This window comes from Miscanthus floridulus, chromosome 1 (assembly GCF_019320115.1).
Source record: "Miscanthus floridulus cultivar M001 chromosome 1, ASM1932011v1, whole genome shotgun sequence".
In the NCBI taxonomy this organism is placed as follows: Eukaryota; Viridiplantae; Streptophyta; class Magnoliopsida; order Poales; family Poaceae; genus Miscanthus; species Miscanthus floridulus.
This window is the reverse complement of record NC_089580.1, coordinates 66868-83888: the sequence shown is the minus strand read 5'-3', so window position 1 is coordinate 83888 and position 17021 is coordinate 66868. Positions and strand designations below refer to the sequence as shown.

Genomic DNA, 17021 nt, shown 5'->3' with positions numbered 1-17021 from the left:
TCGAAGCACGCCTACAAAACACGTACAAGTTAATCGGCTTGTTCGCTGGTTGGATTCTGGGCTGGTTTGGGCTGACTGGTGCTGGTTTGTTATGAGAGAAAAACATTGTTGGCTGGCTGGTTTGGGCTGGCTGAAACCAACAAGCGAACATGGCGAATATCGTACGCAATGTATCTGATATCATTGCACAAAATTCATTTGCCAACCTTGAAACTAGAACAATGCATGGAATTAAAGGATACATAGAAATGTCCGACGTACTCGCGTGTACTAGGTACCATGTCATGCTACGTGGAGCATGGTGTATCAATTGTTCTTGCACAAGTTATTCATTTGTGCTAGTTTTATTTATTTCTCACGTCTCGTGGGGGTTAACTAGGTACTTCAGCTCGACGATCGAGATCATGGAATCATGGGCAGAAGACGACGTTGTAGTTGGTGCCGCCGGGGCACGTGTAGGTGCTGGTGGCGTCGTCCTTGGGGTAGCTGTAGGCGTCCGGGCACAGCCCCTTGAAGAACCTGGAGTAGTCGGTGGCCCCGCAGGTGTTCGCCGCCGAGCCAGTGCAGCAGTACTCGTCGGTCTTGAACACGGTGCACGGGTTGTCGCACCCGCCGGGGGCCTGCAGCGCGGCGGGGCACTGCGACGTGACGTCGGCGTCGCAGCGCGGCCCGCCCTTGGGGCACCCGGAGCCGTCGCCGGCGGGGAGGAAGTCCAGTGGCACGTTGAAGCCGTCCACCAGGGAGATGTCGAAGAAGTCTTGCCCCTCGTACTGGTTCAGCCCGTACTCGGCCAGCGTGTTGGGCGGCTGCCCGTACTGCGTGCACTGCAGCACGCCGCCGCAGTCCCCCGTCTGGCACTGCCCGTTGCCGTTGCCGTCGAAGGAGCAGCCCGTGCGCGCCCACACGCGCCCCCCCGTCGTGCCCGCCGGCACGTCGATGCTCCACGTCTGCCCGTTGTCCAGCTGCTTCCCGCCGCCCGGCACCGCCGCCGCCCACACGGTGTACGGGCAGTTGTTCGTCACGGTGAAGGTGGCCGCGTCGGCAGCCGCCGCAAGGAGGAGGACGACGAGCGGGAGGAGGTGGAGGATGGAAGCCATTACTGGTTCTCTGTCTGCTGCTCCGATCCCCTGATCCAACTGTCTAGTCCAGTAGCGATGCTGATGCATAGTTGAGGGAACGGATGAGTATATATAGCTGTGGTAGTGTGCATGAACTGGAAGAATTCGACATTTGCGTGCTGGAATTTTCTCGCCGGGTTTCTAAGGTTCCACGAGTTTGGCAAGGCAGCTTGGTATCGTCGTAGACTCGTAGCTTGGATGCATGTGTATCCGCTTCAATTCACATGTGTTAGACGTGAAATGGAATGGAACTTAGTTTAATTCCACTCCAATCCACTTTAACACATATGGATTGAGATGAATACATACGCATCCAGACAAAGCCTTATGCTGCCAAACTTGATGTGGATTTTGTGGATCGATAAAACTTCGCGCAACTGCTTATGTAAAGATCTTGCATTCTGTAGTTAATAGGCGAAATTGGGTTTCTGCAATACCCATTCGTTTCAACATGTTCTAAGCAAATCTTCTCTGCAGTTGACTAAGTTTATAGAGAATTATACTAACATCCACAATACCTAATAAATGCACTATCAATACATATGTTATGATGGATTCAATGAAACTAATTTGATGTGTTGTTGTTAGTGTATATATAATTTAGTTAAAATTAGAGAAGTTTGATTTAGAATAAAACTAAAACAATATAGGGTAAAGTATATTTTTCACACTCAAATTTGTGCGGTGGTCTAATTTTCCACCTTAAACTACAAAACTAGGTAACAAATATCCTCCGGTTATTAAACCAGACAAATTTGGTTCTCATGCTAGTTTTAAAGGTGGTTTAGGTATTAATTTGATTTACTATCTAAAAAATAAAATTTATTTATTTTAAACCAGGAAAATATGAACTAGTACTACTTTTTTTTAAAAGTTTGGTTTATTTCTATTCCAATTGCTTTTATTGCTCGGCTTGCACTCATTATTTATTTAAAACAAATAAGATCTTATATCTCTAAATATAGCACCAATAGATAGATGCATTTTTAGAAGAAAAGTGGAACTAGTTTCATTATTTATGATTTAAAATAAATTAACTACGAATTTCTAGAGATCAAACCAGATTATTATTATTATTATTATTATTATTATTATTATTATTATTATTATTATTATTATTATTATTATTATTATTATTATTATTATTATTATTATTATTATTATTATTATTATTATTATTATTATTATTAGAAAATAAGAAAACCATTTTTGAAGTTGAAACTAGCCAGAAGGCCAAAATTTTCTGATTTCGAAGTTGAAGGTTTTGTGTTACCCGGTTTCATAGTTAAAGTTTGAAAATCGAATTACGTTGGAAGTTTTGAAAAAATGTACTTTACCTTATAATATTTGATATGGTAATATGCCGCTTCTTCCAAAAATGAAGTCAAATTACAAGATAGAAAATATGGGACAATGTTGAAATTAAATGAAGTGTTTGCCACGGGTACGTTGAATTTCCACACATGTTGAGGAATCAGCACGAGTGCACAAGACTTCTACGCTGAAGTTATTGCATCTGATGACTCTAAAGTTTATCTAGAATTGCTTGAACATTTGCAGCTGCATGTGCTCGGAGATTTCTGCCAAACAACAGCGTGCAGTAGACGTCAAATTGGCCAAGATATGGCTGAAATTGGTGCACGCACGGATGATGGACGCGCCAAATACTTGGTCCTTCCGATGATTGTGGCGAGTGCGTCGCTGGCAACTGGCATGTCAAAATTAATGAGAATCGTGCTTCGAGTGAGAAGAGAAAAACAAAGGTCTTACTTTCCAGAACAAAGCGGAAAGTAATACACTTTCTGACAAAAATTGTGCAATGGCCTCCATCATGTGTTTCATAATTTGCGCTCTTAATTTTTTTAAACGAAATGGTCTACATTTTTCGTGATCTCCAAAGTTCAAACCTGCTGCCTCTTGGCAAAGCTCGCTCTGGGACGAAGATCAGCGTGCAGGTCCTTGTTCGCGCTCGAATCTTGGCAAATTTAGAAGGAGCGAAACACACGGTGCTTCCGAGCTACGCCATCCACGATGGCTAAAGCTGAATGGTGGATTGAAACTGGCGCAGGGGGGACTTCGTATGCATCGCATAACCGCAAAGGTTGTTCTACTCAAGATGTAGCCCCAAAGGAGAAACTCCACGGCCAGCAACGTCATTCTTGTAACATATAACTTCTTTCTTCTTAATACATGATCCGTAATGCACTTGTGTATTCGGGAAAAAAAAAGAGTTGTTGCCTGCTAACTAATCTTCATATTTACTATATTTCTTCCCCCTATCTGGGTTTGCTTATCACCAGAAATTTAGTGTAGCACCTTTGACCATTCATTTTTTCTACAAAATAACTATATTAGTGTAACCCTAAAACTTTTATGTAGAAAAAAGCGCTCGGTCAAATTTTCTAGGAAAAAACGTTGTAACAAGTAGACAAAATAGTACGAGAATATGACTACGAGGATGGACCAAAAATATGAGCATGGTTTTCTAGTTTTGCATATCGAGCCCAAATTGTACTATCTCAATTCCAAATTATAAGACATTTTGATTTTTTTTATAGATTCATGATTTTTTGTTATGCACTTAGATATATATTATGTCTAGATACACTGTCAGCCTGTTCGCTTGTTGGTTTCAGCCAGCCCAAACCAGCCAGCCAACAGTGTTTTTCTCTCACAATAAACCAGCACCAGCCAGCCCAAACCAGCCCAGAAACCAACCAGCGAACATGCCGTGTAAAAGCAATGTATCAAGAAAAGCTAAAACATTTTATAATTTGATTGAGGGAATATTCTCTAACAAGGATTCTGCTTTATTCTCTGTTTTCAAGTTTTACATGGCACTTATTTAATGTGCATGATGCAATGCACTGTGACTAGCTAGTCTAATTATAAGATTTTGGGGAAAAAATAATAGCCTTACGAAGTGTTGAGTGATAAGCATACTTAATCCACTCCTTTGCATTAAGTAACTAGAGGACCAAAGAAAAAACATCCTTATTATGAAGTGATCCATAAGCGAAGAACACAATCCGTAAAGATCATCTGACTAAGTCAAAATAGTGTAGCCAGAAGCTTTGGCCGCTTCCGCAATTACGCAATATTAGGTCCAGAACTTAATCACCTAAACCCAACGCAACGCCAGAGTTGTTTATACTGTGTGATCCCCTGCACATTTTACCAGTCTTAGGGCCTGTTTGATCCCCTCCTCTAAACTTTAGAGCACTTTAGCTCAGTTTTAAGATATAAAGCTCTAATGTAAGGTCGGTTAAAGTTTTAAGCTAACTTTAGACCACTTGTTTAGAGACTTTAGCTCTAAAATTTAGAGTTCTAAAGTTTAGAGAAAATGATCCAAACATAAAATATGTTGTTTAGAGCTAAATTTAATTTTTGACTACGCTACTACGCCTTAAAGCTGTAATGTCTCAAGCAGAAAATATGCTGTTTCATATGGTAATCTTCAGTCTAGTCATCTGACAAGGTGGCCGATTCATGTAGTAGTATCTTCTGATAATTAATTGACGAGGAACCCCTTGAACAGTTACGCAATAACTCGTCGATTAACCATATATATGGAGATTTATCACATTAGAAGAGACAATGCAGTTTCCCTGTCGAGTGCATCCGTCATGATCAAACTAACAACTGTTGTCACAGTAGAGCTATCAAATTGAAGTCGGTACACAAGAACACAGCAGCTTTGTGCCATGGTGCGGCTGTGCAAGCACAATGAGAATAAAACAAATTTTCCACCAGAGAAGTCTACCACCCCTGAGACGGCGCTTCCACGAAATGGTGACATCATGAAATGGTCCCTTTTTTTTCCCTAATGCCTCACCAACCCAATAGTCTGCAACGAAACATTGCAGCAGTGATAAGTATGACCCCATTGTGTGAAACTGGAACACAATACGTAGCTGAATAACCAGGACAAAGGGGAATGCACGCCTAGACATCTTAGCATAGCAAATACTATGTTTCACGCTTCATGGCTCTCTGACATAGTACCAACATAATAGAAGCATCTGAAATATTTTTTCAGGATTTTTTTTGTCAACTCAATAGGACTTCTTTACAAATGTTTCAGATGAAACAAATGGGAATGAGCAAAGAGCCCCAAGCATATAATCACATAAAAAGATTGTCAAACATTGATGCAAAATACATATGCAGCGCTGTACAGCGCACCAATTATAGATTGTTAAGCATTCAAAGAACTACTATTTGAGGCGCTGTAAGCAACACCAAGGATAGAAATTACCTCTACGGCATCAAATTAATGTTCTCACGTATTGATCGAGATGTTTATTGAAAAGTTCGCACCTGCAAATAAGAGATGCTCAGGAAATTAGTTAACTGAGATAAAGAAGAAACAATGTGACCAGTAGGCCTGGTGCACTGGTGAGAGCTATCTCACTGAGTTACCAGGTCGTGGGTTCGAAGCAGCCTCTCCGCAGATTTGCGGGGGCAAGGCTTGCCTCGGTTTTTCCCTTCCCCAGACCCCACTCATGTGGAGCCTCCGGCACTGGGTCTGCCCTAATGTGACCAGTAGGCATGAAACAAGAAACTACTGGTTGTTTATGGGTAATTGAGGTATCATCTCAACTCTCAAAACTGATGACTATCCAGGGTTCATATCCACTACAAGGCTGTTATCCTCAACTAGAAAGAACACTGGACAGCAAGAGTTAGGCTATAGCTTATCAATAACTCAGCTGAACATGTGCAAAAATAATGGTCAAACGGAAACAATCATGATGTTTGAAAACAACAAATTCAGAACAATCATGCGAATTAAAGAAAGAGCAGTAAACAGTATCACTGAGTGCCACTATCACAATTTGAATGTTTAAGCTTCGATTTCACAAGTTTCAGTATGTTTGGGAGACTGAGGACTACTAGCTGTGAAAAGATCTAACACCTGCTGCTGGCTACATCTATCATGGTATCTTTACTTGCAGCATCAATATGCCTCCCAAATAAGTTATGCACTTATATCTATCTAACGTCTGCTCATTACTTAGGTCAAATGCTCAAATATGAATTCTGGAACAAATCATCCCTTCTACAAATAGTCTCAAAAAAAGGATCCCATTCCTCTAAAAGTTTTAATGTTAGCAAAGCAAAAAACAACAATATTCTAGCTAAACATGCAGTAAAAAAAATTCCATTAACCGGCAAAACTTACTTGATTGGTGTTCCAGGAGCATACAGAGGATTTTTTACAACATATTCCACATATAGGTTGTAGATATGCTTTAGCGAGTCTCGCTGATCACCAGTCCTTGGATGTGTAATTAGTATAAGCTATACCAAGAGGGTAGAGTAAATCATAGAGTATAGCTCTGGAGAAAGGAATATTGTACATCTATCTGCTCGATCACTACCATGCTAAAAGAAATGACCAAATTACAAAGACATTCAATTGGTACAACGCTGCAGGGAAAAAAGATTGCACTGATGTCTTTCATACTAAAGGTCAAAATGCCACACCATACATTTAGTATATCAAAGGAAGGGAAATGGATTTAGCTTTTCAAAGGAGGAAGTGTAATCTATGTAACAATATACCACATCAGCAGCTTTCCTGATAGAAGGATACTGACAGGACTAGGACATTATGGATGACAATTAAATGAAAATAGTCAGCACGCACATAGGTAGACTAAAAGCCATGGTATCCAGTGTCCTAAAACCTGTGATGCACAGATACTTAAGAGTGCTCATGTATTGGGTATCAATACTCTGATACTTGTCGGACAAGCATCTGATATTTAAGCATTTTAAAAAAATAATAATAATTCTGATACTTGTCAATACTTCTTCGATTCTTTCATGGGACCACTAAACCCTAAGCTCTCATCATGCTCATAAAACCACCCTCTCCATGCTGCCCCATCGTTCTTCACAATACAAATGTACAACCCATTGGTCATACCAGGCAAATTATTAAATCAATGGCGAAGCAATCTGGTAGTTCAATACTCAATAGCATTTAAAACAATATTTATTTCTGCTGCAAGTCGTTGTAACCAATCAAATTCATCTGGCCCAAACACAAATGAATGTTGGGATACATAAAAAGAAACTTTGATCTTAATAAGATGATACAGCAGGGCAAGAACATAGGCAATACTAACCTTTATACCAGAAGGGCTCTCCATGAAGTTCAGTTTGTATGTGTTTGTCTTGAAGCTATAAAACGAACAACCTTGGCCTGGCAGTAGTGGCACACCAAGATTTCCCTTTTCAGCCCTGCATTTGTTACATGAAAAAGGTCAAGAGGAAAATAAGAGAATTAGGCATCTTAAAGACTCAAAACACTTGCCACTTGGTACACGGTCTATGTCCTCCAGTTATTTGTAAGTATAAATGATTGTCTTCTACAATAACCTTGTTATCAATCGGGCAATGCACAGTTTGGAAAATATATATAATACAAAACTAATGCAACTGGTGTGAAAATACAAAAAACATCAAGCTGTTTGCGAATCCAAGCAGAGCATCAGTGGCTTAACATTTGAGCAATTGATCAACTTCCATCAATTTTTTTACCTTTTGTCATATCATGTTAATACTCCAGTAATTATTGTGTTGAAAGATCAAACCCCAGCCCTTTAAATTGTTACAAGCTTATGTAAACTAACCAGAAAGTCTATATATACATAGGTAGCTGACAAGAAATCACCAACATGTCCCATTACCAATGTTCATAAGAGATGGAGATACTTGTTGTATTACAAGGATAAGCCTCTGTTACCCTTTCCAGCTCCCTTCTTCCATTTTCACCGCTAAATTCTTCTACTACAAAAGAGCATGAAATCTCCTCCAAACTCATCATGCTGTGAACGACTACTTGGACTGATGATGGAACTCTTATTCATCTCTATAATACTAATCAAGAGACAAGGTTCGTGCGGTGGATCAATCCACGTCGCCTGCAAACCTGCTAACCGTCAGATCCGGCAAGGACACGATGTAGACCGTTCGATCTAGGTCATAGCAGGTCTATCGCCCATTAATCCGTAAACCCATGCGCTCGCGAATCATCGTGAACCTGCACAATTCCTCCTTTGCTCCTGCTGCCATGCCCATCTCTCTCCTCCCACTACCCTCCGACGTCCCCTGCCCTTCCCCTCTGCTGGGGTGCTAAAGAGACGCAATCACTGTCGGTCCCAACCTCCCAGACCTCCGGCGCTAGTTCTTTGCGCTTCTTAGCGAGTCCTCCATCTCCTGCCACTAGATTGCCACCTCCATCGTGCTTGCCCTCCTCTCCTGCATGGCAGAGGTGCGGCGCAAGGAGATCGCCTCCTCCTAGGCAAGGAAGCCACAGTGAGCTGCTAAGCTGGAGGCGAAAGGACAAAGCAACCCCTGGATGGAGACTCGGCGGCAGCATTGAACCCAACGCCACGCTGCCACGCACTCCCCTGTCTTCTCTCCCTGGCGCAGCATCACCCTCACTGCCGCTCCTTTCCTGTTCCTGTCCCCTATCTAAGCAGAGTGGAGGCGGAGGCAGCGACTGCGCAGCGTGAGGAGGAGCAGAGCATGCATGGGTGGCGCAGGCACGTGGCGCAAGGAGGATATGAAGCGCAGATGTGCCGCAGGGGGGGTACTGGCATGGCGCTGATGGTGGGCTCGAGCGGCAAATGCTCAACGGACGCCCCCATAGTGTTCGATGAAATGGTCGTTTGGAACGCCATGACCTGCCTGCCACAAGGTCTCTTCCTCTAGCCCCTCCACCATCGAATTGTTGTGTCAGGCAAGGGTGTCCGGTGTTTGCCGTCAACAGCACTGGAGGTCGACCCGTCAGCATGCTTCAACGAGGATTTGTTCGGACAGGCAACCTTACTTTGCGACACAGATTCATTTTTGTATGTAGTTTCTGCTTCACAAATTACAAGTAACCTCATGCTATCAGTTTAGGCTGCTAAAGAATATTTTATATGTCCGGGCTCATTTTTGCAAGTAATTTCTGATTCACAACTAACCTCATGCTATCAGTTTAGGCTGCTGAAAATTCATTTTATATGCTCGTTTATTTCCAGGGACTAGTTTCAATTTTGGAAGTACATCAATTTTCGAAAGTACTTCAAGAGGTCCTTGGAGGATGAATCCAAGAGTAGTTGGAATAAGGTAAGAAATGCAGATAGTTTACTTACTACTTTACCCATTTGTATCATCAATTAATTTATGAGTTTTCATAAAACCATTGAGAGTTTTCTCTGCTTTCAAACTGAACTATCAGATCACACAAAAGTTAGAGCTGCCACTCTAAATATTCAGCCATTTGGTTAACATTAATATGTGATTTGGCAGGAGTATCGTGCTCTGTAGAAACGGTACTAGGCCATCATACATACTAAGTGTACCAAAAAGTAAATGCGAGGGCTGATCAAAACTGGCCCAATCTAGCTTTGGCGGGGCAAGGTCGCACCTGCCTTTCTAGTCTAGTTTCTAACAGAAGATCATACATTGGCCAGATGCAGGATCGATGCGAAACTATTTCCGACTAACGGCCGCCTCAATAGATAACCGCTCACACGAGGAGTGCTAGAAGATCGAGAAGCAGGACGTACGTGGTTGGGTCGATCTTGGCGGTGAAGGAGCGAAGCGAGAAGAGGAGTCCGAACATGAGCTTGTGGTCCTGGGTGGGGTCGAGCGTGCGGAGCGGGCGGTGCCACTCGCGGTAGAGCAGGCAGACGCCGCTGCGGTTGAAGACGTAGAGGACCTGCGCGCTGGCGCCCGTGCCCGTGCCGGGGGGCGCCGCCGGGGCTGGGGTCGCCTCCGGCGCGACCGACGTCAGCGACGAGCTGCCGAAGAACTGCATCGGCCGCCGTTTGCCCGGATCTGTCGCGGAGATGCGAGGCGGATCTCCGGCCGGAAAGGGAGGTTGAAGTCTTGGGATGCGTTTTCCAGGCGAGGTTGGGGTTGTCTTCCGCGCTTCTCGTCCTCCAGGCGCCGATGTGCAGGCGGCTAGGCGAGGGCGGCGGTCTGCAGGCGAGTGGCCGGGCGGCGGTGTGCAGACGGGTGGCGCGCTGGGGAGGGGGCAACCGGGCAGCGGTGCCTCAGGAGGAAGGTCGCCGGGGAGGGGGCGGCTGAGCGGAGAGGGATCAGGAGGGGGCGGCTGGGCGGAGGCAGCTGGAGGGGGCGCCGGTGAGGAGGAGCCGAGGGGGTCACCGTGCAGGCAGAGAGCAACGGAAAATTATAATACTCCTGTAAACAAACTAGAGGATGACAGGTGGGGCCGAATAAAGGATGGTGGGACTACAAGATGACTTATAGTTAACGGCGAGTGACCTAGACCTAAAATAGGAAGCACCCCAAATCGACTTCCAACAGATTACCTAGACGGGTGATCTATTTTGGGTTGTCTGAGAGACATAACACAAATATGAGTATTCTCTCTCCTTTAAGCTCATTTGCAGAAAGGATTCTCTTTTTGGTCCTGTTGTTGGAGAATATACCGAAAATGTATTGAACCATTTGCCTGTAGCGCTACTCAAATGTCAAATGGGCCTTATATTTTGGATGTCGTTGTTGAAGCTAGTCTTAAGAATTATCATCCCCCGTCCCTTCAATTCACCCAACCAAACAAAAAAGATTTGGATGAGCATGTCCTCTTACCCAAAACTTTTATTAAGGTAATACTGTCTGATTTCTAAAATCAGAGGAGGATCCATCTCACTTCGTCTAACATGAGAAGCCATTTTTACTAATAAAGAACAAATGGAGGAAAAAATAAAGAGTATCATCAATATTTCATATTTTGTAAAAATCTAACATGAGCAACTATTTTAGTAAATGTTCTTTTAGAGTAGTTACTTAGAGCCAAAGAAAATTATTCCACCAAAGAGCTAAAGCCAGAGCAGTTTAGCTAATGTCGGAGCTCTACCAAATACACCATAAAGCAGTCCATACCGCTATGATCGGCAATATAAAATTTAAAAGAAATTACCTTTCCATCTTATCCTATCACGATAGCTCTCGATGGAGAGAGGCATGGGTCGACGGTGACCATAGACCATGCGCGAGGATTGGATGTCATCCGGATACAAGGGTAGGCCTTTCTCGCTCTACGCACCACTAAGCATGTCTGACTCATCGAGGAGCTACAGCAAAGGGAGCGTGAGCGCATCTAGGCCCTAATATGGAGTAAATAGGGTTTTGGTGATTGACAAAGCATAAATATGTGTGACTAACATATATCTTCCAGGGGCTAATTGCATTTGAGTTAATCACGTTATTGAGAATGGCCACAAATGACTTGGCTTCAAGATTTGGTGTTTATCATGTATGGCATAAGGATTACGAAAATACTAGATGTTAATCACATTCGTTAATTAGTGTGTAATAAGTTTTTATTGTACTTTGAACATACTATTAAGGGGGTCCAAGGCATTTAGCTTCAAACGGTCAAAGTAATAGTATGGAGATGCATGAAGTGACTAAACTCGGGGTCGAATTGATAGCTGCAAGTGGCTAACTCTCACTCGATCTCCTGGTGCTGAACGAGATGAATCGCAGCTCTGGCTCGACAAGTGACACACTCACCAAGGACCTGATTATAATACACCTCGTGACGCACTATCATGACTCGAGGGTGAATGGGAGAGAACGCGTGCCGAGATCAGCATCATGATCATCGTCTCTGCCGCAAAGATCAACAAGCAATGAGTGGTTGAGACGGAGAAGGAGGTGGCAGAGACGAGGCTCCTCCAACTCGTGCACTGTTGTTGTAAAAAAAGCTCATGCTGTTTGAAAGCTCTAGTTTGATTTTGGTTAATTGATGAAACCCTAAGTGCTAACCTAGTTTATCCAAGTGATTAAGAGATAGGTAGCACTACTCCAAATAATGAAGCAATGGCGAAGATCATGACGATGGTGATGGCATGGTGATGATCAAATGCTTGAACTTGGAAAAGAAGAAAGAGAAAAACAAAAAGGCTCAAGACAAAGGTAAAAATAGTAGGAGCTATTTTATTTCGGTGATCAAGACACTTAGCGAGTGTGATCACATTTAGGTTAGATAGCCGTACTATTAAGAGAGGTGAAACTCGTATTGAAATGCGATTATCAAAGTGCCACTAGATGCTCTAACTCATTGCAAGTGATATAGATTAAATCAAATTGGAAAAATGATCCTCATTTCACATGGTTTCACCCCAACCTATCTAACATTTTGAGCCCTCTTTTTGTGCTAATTGTTGACAAAGGGGGAGAGAAATTCACAAAGATAGTAAGATAGGGGGAGCAAACAAATGAAATAACATTGTAAGGGGATCAATCAAAATTGCACACAAGTAGAGGGAGCAAGCTCATAAACTTGTATGTTGCATTTGAATGTGCATTTCATATATTTGCTTGCATGGTACAAGTTCTTAATTTCAATATCCATGCTTGTGTGGTGTATGCTAGTTGTAGGTTTGAATGTTGAAATAAAAAACTAGCATGCATAGGCTAAAGTAACTAGACTTATGTTCATTCTATGGAAACTAGACCCTTGCTTGTAATATTGATCTCATGGGGTATTCTAGTTTTTGTGTATGTCTAGTTACTAATGGTGCTAAGGATGGTATATTTATGCACTCCGATTGGTATCACGCTTCAAAGGTCCATCTCTTATACCTTAGCATCATTTGGTAGAAAATGACTCCTATATTTCCTATCTAAGCATATGTGCAAGCTACAATCTAAACTCTTAGCATATATGTAGGGGGAGCAATTGCTATCATTTGGGATTCATGAAACTTATCCATATCCTTTATACATGGTAAATATGCGTGGGCAAGCAACATGGATTCAATTAAATTTCAATTCATATCTTTGTGAAAGGGTTGTCATCAATTACCAAAAAGAGGGAGATTGAAAGCTCTAGTTTGGTTTTGGTTAATTGATGAAACCCTAAGTGTTAACCTAGTTTATCCAAGTGATTAAGAGATAGGTAGTACTACTCCAAGTGATGAAATAATGGCGAAGATCATGACGATGGTGATGACATGGTGATGATCAAATGCTTGAACTTGGAAAAGAAGAAAGAGAAAAACAAAAGGCTCAAGGCAAAGGTAAAAATAGTATGAGCTATTTTGTTTCGGTGATCAAGACACTTAGCGAGTGTGATCACATTTAGGTTAGATAGCCGTACTATTAAGAGGGGTGAAACTCGTATTGAAATGCGGTTATCAAAGTGCCACTAGATGCTCTAACTCATTGCATACGCATTTGGGATCTAGTGGAGTGCTAACACCCTTGAAAATGTTTGTGAAAATATGCTAACACATGTGCACAAGGTGATACACTTGGTGGTGGGCACATTTGAGCAAGGGTGAAGAAGTTAGAGGTGAAAAGGAGTTAGTCGCGCTGATCACAGAGTGACCGGACGCGTCCGATATGGTGACCAGACGCGTCCGGTATTAACGATGAACTCAGCGACCGGACGCGTCTGGTCGACACACCGGACGTGTTCGGTGTGAATCAGTAAGATCGGTGTTCGGTGAGACAGTTGATCGGACGCTGGCCGCGTCCGGTCCGGAGTGACCGGACGTGTCCGGTCGTCCGTGGGTACTTACTGTACTCGACCGGATGCTGAGGCTCAGCGTCCGGTCAGTTTCTAACTGACGCGTTCGATCGGCCCTAGAGGCTTATTGGACTCGATCGGACACAGCGGCTCTGCGTTCGGTCATTTCGAACAGTGCGTCTGGTCGGACATATCAGAGAGCCGTTTGAGGCAACGGTGGGACACATGGCGGTCTGGTAGCTACCGGACACGTCCGGTATGGCGACCGGACACGTCCGGTATTCACGACCGGTGCATCCGGTGCTGCGTCCGGTCACCACGACTTGTGCCCAGTGAAAGGGGTACAACGGCTCTATTTCGTGGGGGTTCTATTTAAGCCCCATGGTCGGCTCAAGCTCACTCTCTTGCACATTTTCATTGACATAGCAACCTTGTGAGCTAGGCAAAAGCCCTCCCACTCATCTCCATCATTGATCAATCATCTTAGTGAGATTGGGAGAGAATCCAAGTGCATTGCTTGAGTGATTGCATCTAGAGGCACTTGGTATTCGTGCTGCGCTGTGAATTTTGCTTGTTACTCTTGGTGGTTGCCACCACCTAGACGGCTTGGTGCAGCGGTGGAGGATTGACACGAGTTGGTGATTGTTCGTGGCCATCTCCAGTGATTGTGAGGGGATTTGTACCTTCTCCGGCAGAGCGCCGAAAGGTAACTTTAGTGGATTGCTCGTGTCATTGAGTTACCTCACTTGTGGATAGGTTCTTGCGGTGTTCAATCGTGTGGACGAGGTTTGTGCAACACCTCTTAGCCGCCGAACCACCAAGTGTTGGTCGACACAACGGGGACGTAGCGTGTTGGCAAGCACGTGAACCTCGGGAGAAAATCGGTTGTCTCTTGCCATTTGGTATTCTCCCGGTGATTGATTTAATATTCACCTTGTGATTGGTTCACTCCTCTATACGGCGGTATAATCATCCTACTCACTCATTTATATTCTTGCAAACTAGTTGTGGCATGCTCTTTAGTGTAATTAGAATTGAGAGCTTGCTTTGTTATTTTAAGTTCATCTAGTGGAGCTCTTTAAAGTAGCAGGATTGAGAGCTCTTAGTGAGTAGTAACTTTGCAAGTTGTGTGCCTAGAAATCATTATAACTAGAATTATTGGATAGGTGGTTTGCAACCCTTGTAGAGCTAGAGCAAGTTTGCTTTTCGCTATTTGTCATACTAATCAAATTGCTCTAGTTGATTTGTAGATTTTTAAATAGGCTATTCACCCCCATCTAGCCATATTAGGACCTTTCACCGTTTTTCTCTCTTCTCCAAATGAGACAGAGGTAAAAAAAAACTGTTTTTTCCTCCAACTCCGGCTCCTCACCGCACGAAACAAGCACGGCCAAAGAGGCGCATGGTTTCACACAACACTCTTGTACAACCAACTAATACAAGTAAATTGTTGCTTTTGTGATTTGTAATTTATCTTTGTATTGTAACATATCAATTTTTTTGTCATTGTCTAACTACAGAAATAATTGCAAATTATTAACTGTCTTTGTGTCAACACAGATCAGATTTTATCATATTTGTAGTTTTGTCGGATAGGTTTTTTATTGTCGAAACCAAAAATTACATATTATACGTACATAAATGGCAACGAACTAAAGTTACAACTTTAATATAAAAATATATATGCAATAACCGTCGCATGCAAGTTAGCTAAAATTCAGACATTTGAATTTTAGCGAGTTCCTTTTTTTGTTGGTTAGTGGGCCCTACCTCTATAGTCCATCTGATCTTTACATATTGTGAAAATTTTTTACAACTATAAAGACTGTTTTTTTTAAAACCACTTATGTAGACCACTTTGCAATATATATTTCTCATGCACTGAAAGTGTGAGACTGAAGATCAATCTCGGCCGAACTCATGTGCTTGAACTAATATCCATATCCAATTCTACCATGAATACATACTATTCCATTTGCTGCCATACCAATATTTAGAGAGGAGATCACTTCAGGGTTTAGTGCTTTATTTATGGCAAGACGGATCAATTTCATTCAAAAACGCCGCAAAAAGATCCAATTCAAATATGCAATTTATATTAGTATATCACGATATTCACAGCAACAATACAACAGGCGTTACAATCTGTGTTCAGAAGAACAAGTTAGTTTTAAACGCACACAAATACAACGGTGGAAGCACACTTCAAAGTCACGGACAGAGCACCCTTATTCTCTTGATCTTGGGCAACGTTGATGGCACTTCTTCTTTCTTTTGCAGGTGCAGCTCCGGTGCGTTCATCTTGGTGGCGAACCATGGGTGCTTGAGTGCGGCAGCTGCCGTGAGCCGCTTGTCGGGGTTGCAAGTGAGCAGGCCGCTGAGTACCTGGAATCCTTGCACGGACAGCTTTTTCTTGGGGAACTCCTCGCGCAGTAGGTTGCGCCGCTTCATGTTCAGCTTCGGAATCAACTTGGTGGCGAACGGCGCGGACGAGAACCATGGCCACGTCGTTTCATCTGGCACGCCCAGGACGTTGAAGATCTCGTCGAGCTGGTCTGCTTCATTGGAAGCCATGAACAGAGGGGATCCGTCGATGAGCTCCGCCATCACGCAGCCGAGCGACCAGGTGTCGACGAGGGCGTCGTAGTCGGGCTTCCCCAGCAGCACCTCGGGCGCCATGTACCACAGCGATCCGGCGGTCTCGTACGGCGGAGGCTCGGCCATGTACATGGCGAGCCCAAAGTCGCAGATCTTGACGGTGGTGCGGTCATCGGCGACGAGGACGTTGTCGGGCTTGATGTCCCGGTGGACGACGTGGGCGTCGTGCATCTTCTTGGCTCCCGTGAGCAGCTGCCACATGACGGCGCGCACCGTCGCCTCCTGCAGCGGCGGCATCCCATCGCAGCGGCGCTGGTGGAGTAGGTCGTGGAGGCTCGCGCCGACGCACTCCATGACCAGGCAGAGGTCCATGGTGGCCGGTCTGCGGGCGAGGCCGTGGAAGCCGACGACGAACGGGTTGTCGCGGCCGCTCGCCTCGAGCAGCGACGCCTCCCGCAGCAGCGCCACCTGGCTGCCGTCGGCCGCGGCGAGGCGCTTGATGGCGACGGTCCGGCCGGTGCCGCGGTGGCGCGCCTTGTGGACCGAGCCGAAGGCGCCCGTGCCGATGCGGCCGGTCTCCTCGTAGTCGTCGGTGCTGCCCATGGCGATCCGCGTCCTCTTGCGGGTCGGTCGCGCCGCGCCGGCGGCGGGGGCTGATGCTGCCTGTACGCAGGCCGCCATTGGGGCGAGTGGAGGAGATGGATGATTCGACGGGCTGCTTGCTGGAGGCGGAGGCAGGGGGACGATGATCGTTGGAGGTGGGGGAGAGGCGGCGACTATATACTGCGGGTGCG

General features: G+C 44.3%; 3 protein-coding genes across 3 annotated transcripts; all 3 read right to left on the bottom strand.

Moving 5' to 3' along the window:
• Nucleotides 1-203: 203 nt before the first annotated feature.
• LOC136470530 (alpha-amylase/trypsin inhibitor-like) lies at nt 204-1226 on the bottom strand. The gene has a single exon (XM_066468349.1). It carries the CDS (start codon nt 1164-1166, stop codon nt 411-413), a length of 756 nt encoding a protein of 251 aa, XP_066324446.1. The 5' UTR covers nt 1167-1226; the 3' UTR covers nt 204-410.
• Nucleotides 1227-4633: 3407 nt separating this feature from the next.
• On the bottom strand, nt 4634-10328 carry LOC136470520 (uncharacterized). Its single transcript, XM_066468344.1, has 5 exons — nt 9692-10328; nt 7256-7370; nt 6304-6422; nt 5377-5438; nt 4634-4965 (listed from the first exon to the last, which is right to left on the bottom strand). Exons 1-4 carry the CDS (start codon nt 9940-9942, stop codon nt 5387-5389), a joined length of 537 nt encoding a protein of 178 aa, XP_066324441.1. The 5' UTR covers nt 9943-10328; the 3' UTR covers nt 4634-4965; nt 5377-5386.
• Nucleotides 10329-15840: 5512 nt separating this feature from the next.
• LOC136510955 (putative cyclin-dependent kinase F-2) lies at nt 15841-16908 on the bottom strand. The gene has a single exon (XM_066505228.1). The coding sequence runs from the start codon at nt 16906-16908 to the stop codon at nt 15841-15843; it is 1068 nt and encodes a 355-aa protein (XP_066361325.1).
• Nucleotides 16909-17021: the final 113 nt, after the last annotated feature.

Bases quoted from the DNA above. Each gene is read 5' to 3' on its own strand.
- LOC136470530 (XM_066468349.1), bottom strand. From the start codon at position 1,166: ATGCATCAGCATCGCTACTGGACTAGACAGTTGGATCAGGGGATCGGA.
- LOC136470520 (XM_066468344.1), bottom strand. From the start codon at position 9,942: ATGCAGTTCTTCGGCAGCTCGTCGCTGACGTCGGTCGCGCCGGAGGCG. The intron at 7,371-9,691 runs GTACGTCCTGCT...TAACAAATGCAG, and splicing joins GCCAAGATCGACCCAACCAC to GGCTGAAAAGGGAAATCTTG. The intron at 6,423-7,255 runs GTTAGTATTGCC...CTCTTGGTATAG, and splicing joins AGAGCCCTTCTGGTATAAAG to CTTATACTAATTACACATCC.
- LOC136510955 (XM_066505228.1), bottom strand. From the start codon at position 16,908: ATGGCGGCCTGCGTACAGGCAGCATCAGCCCCCGCCGCCGGCGCGGCG.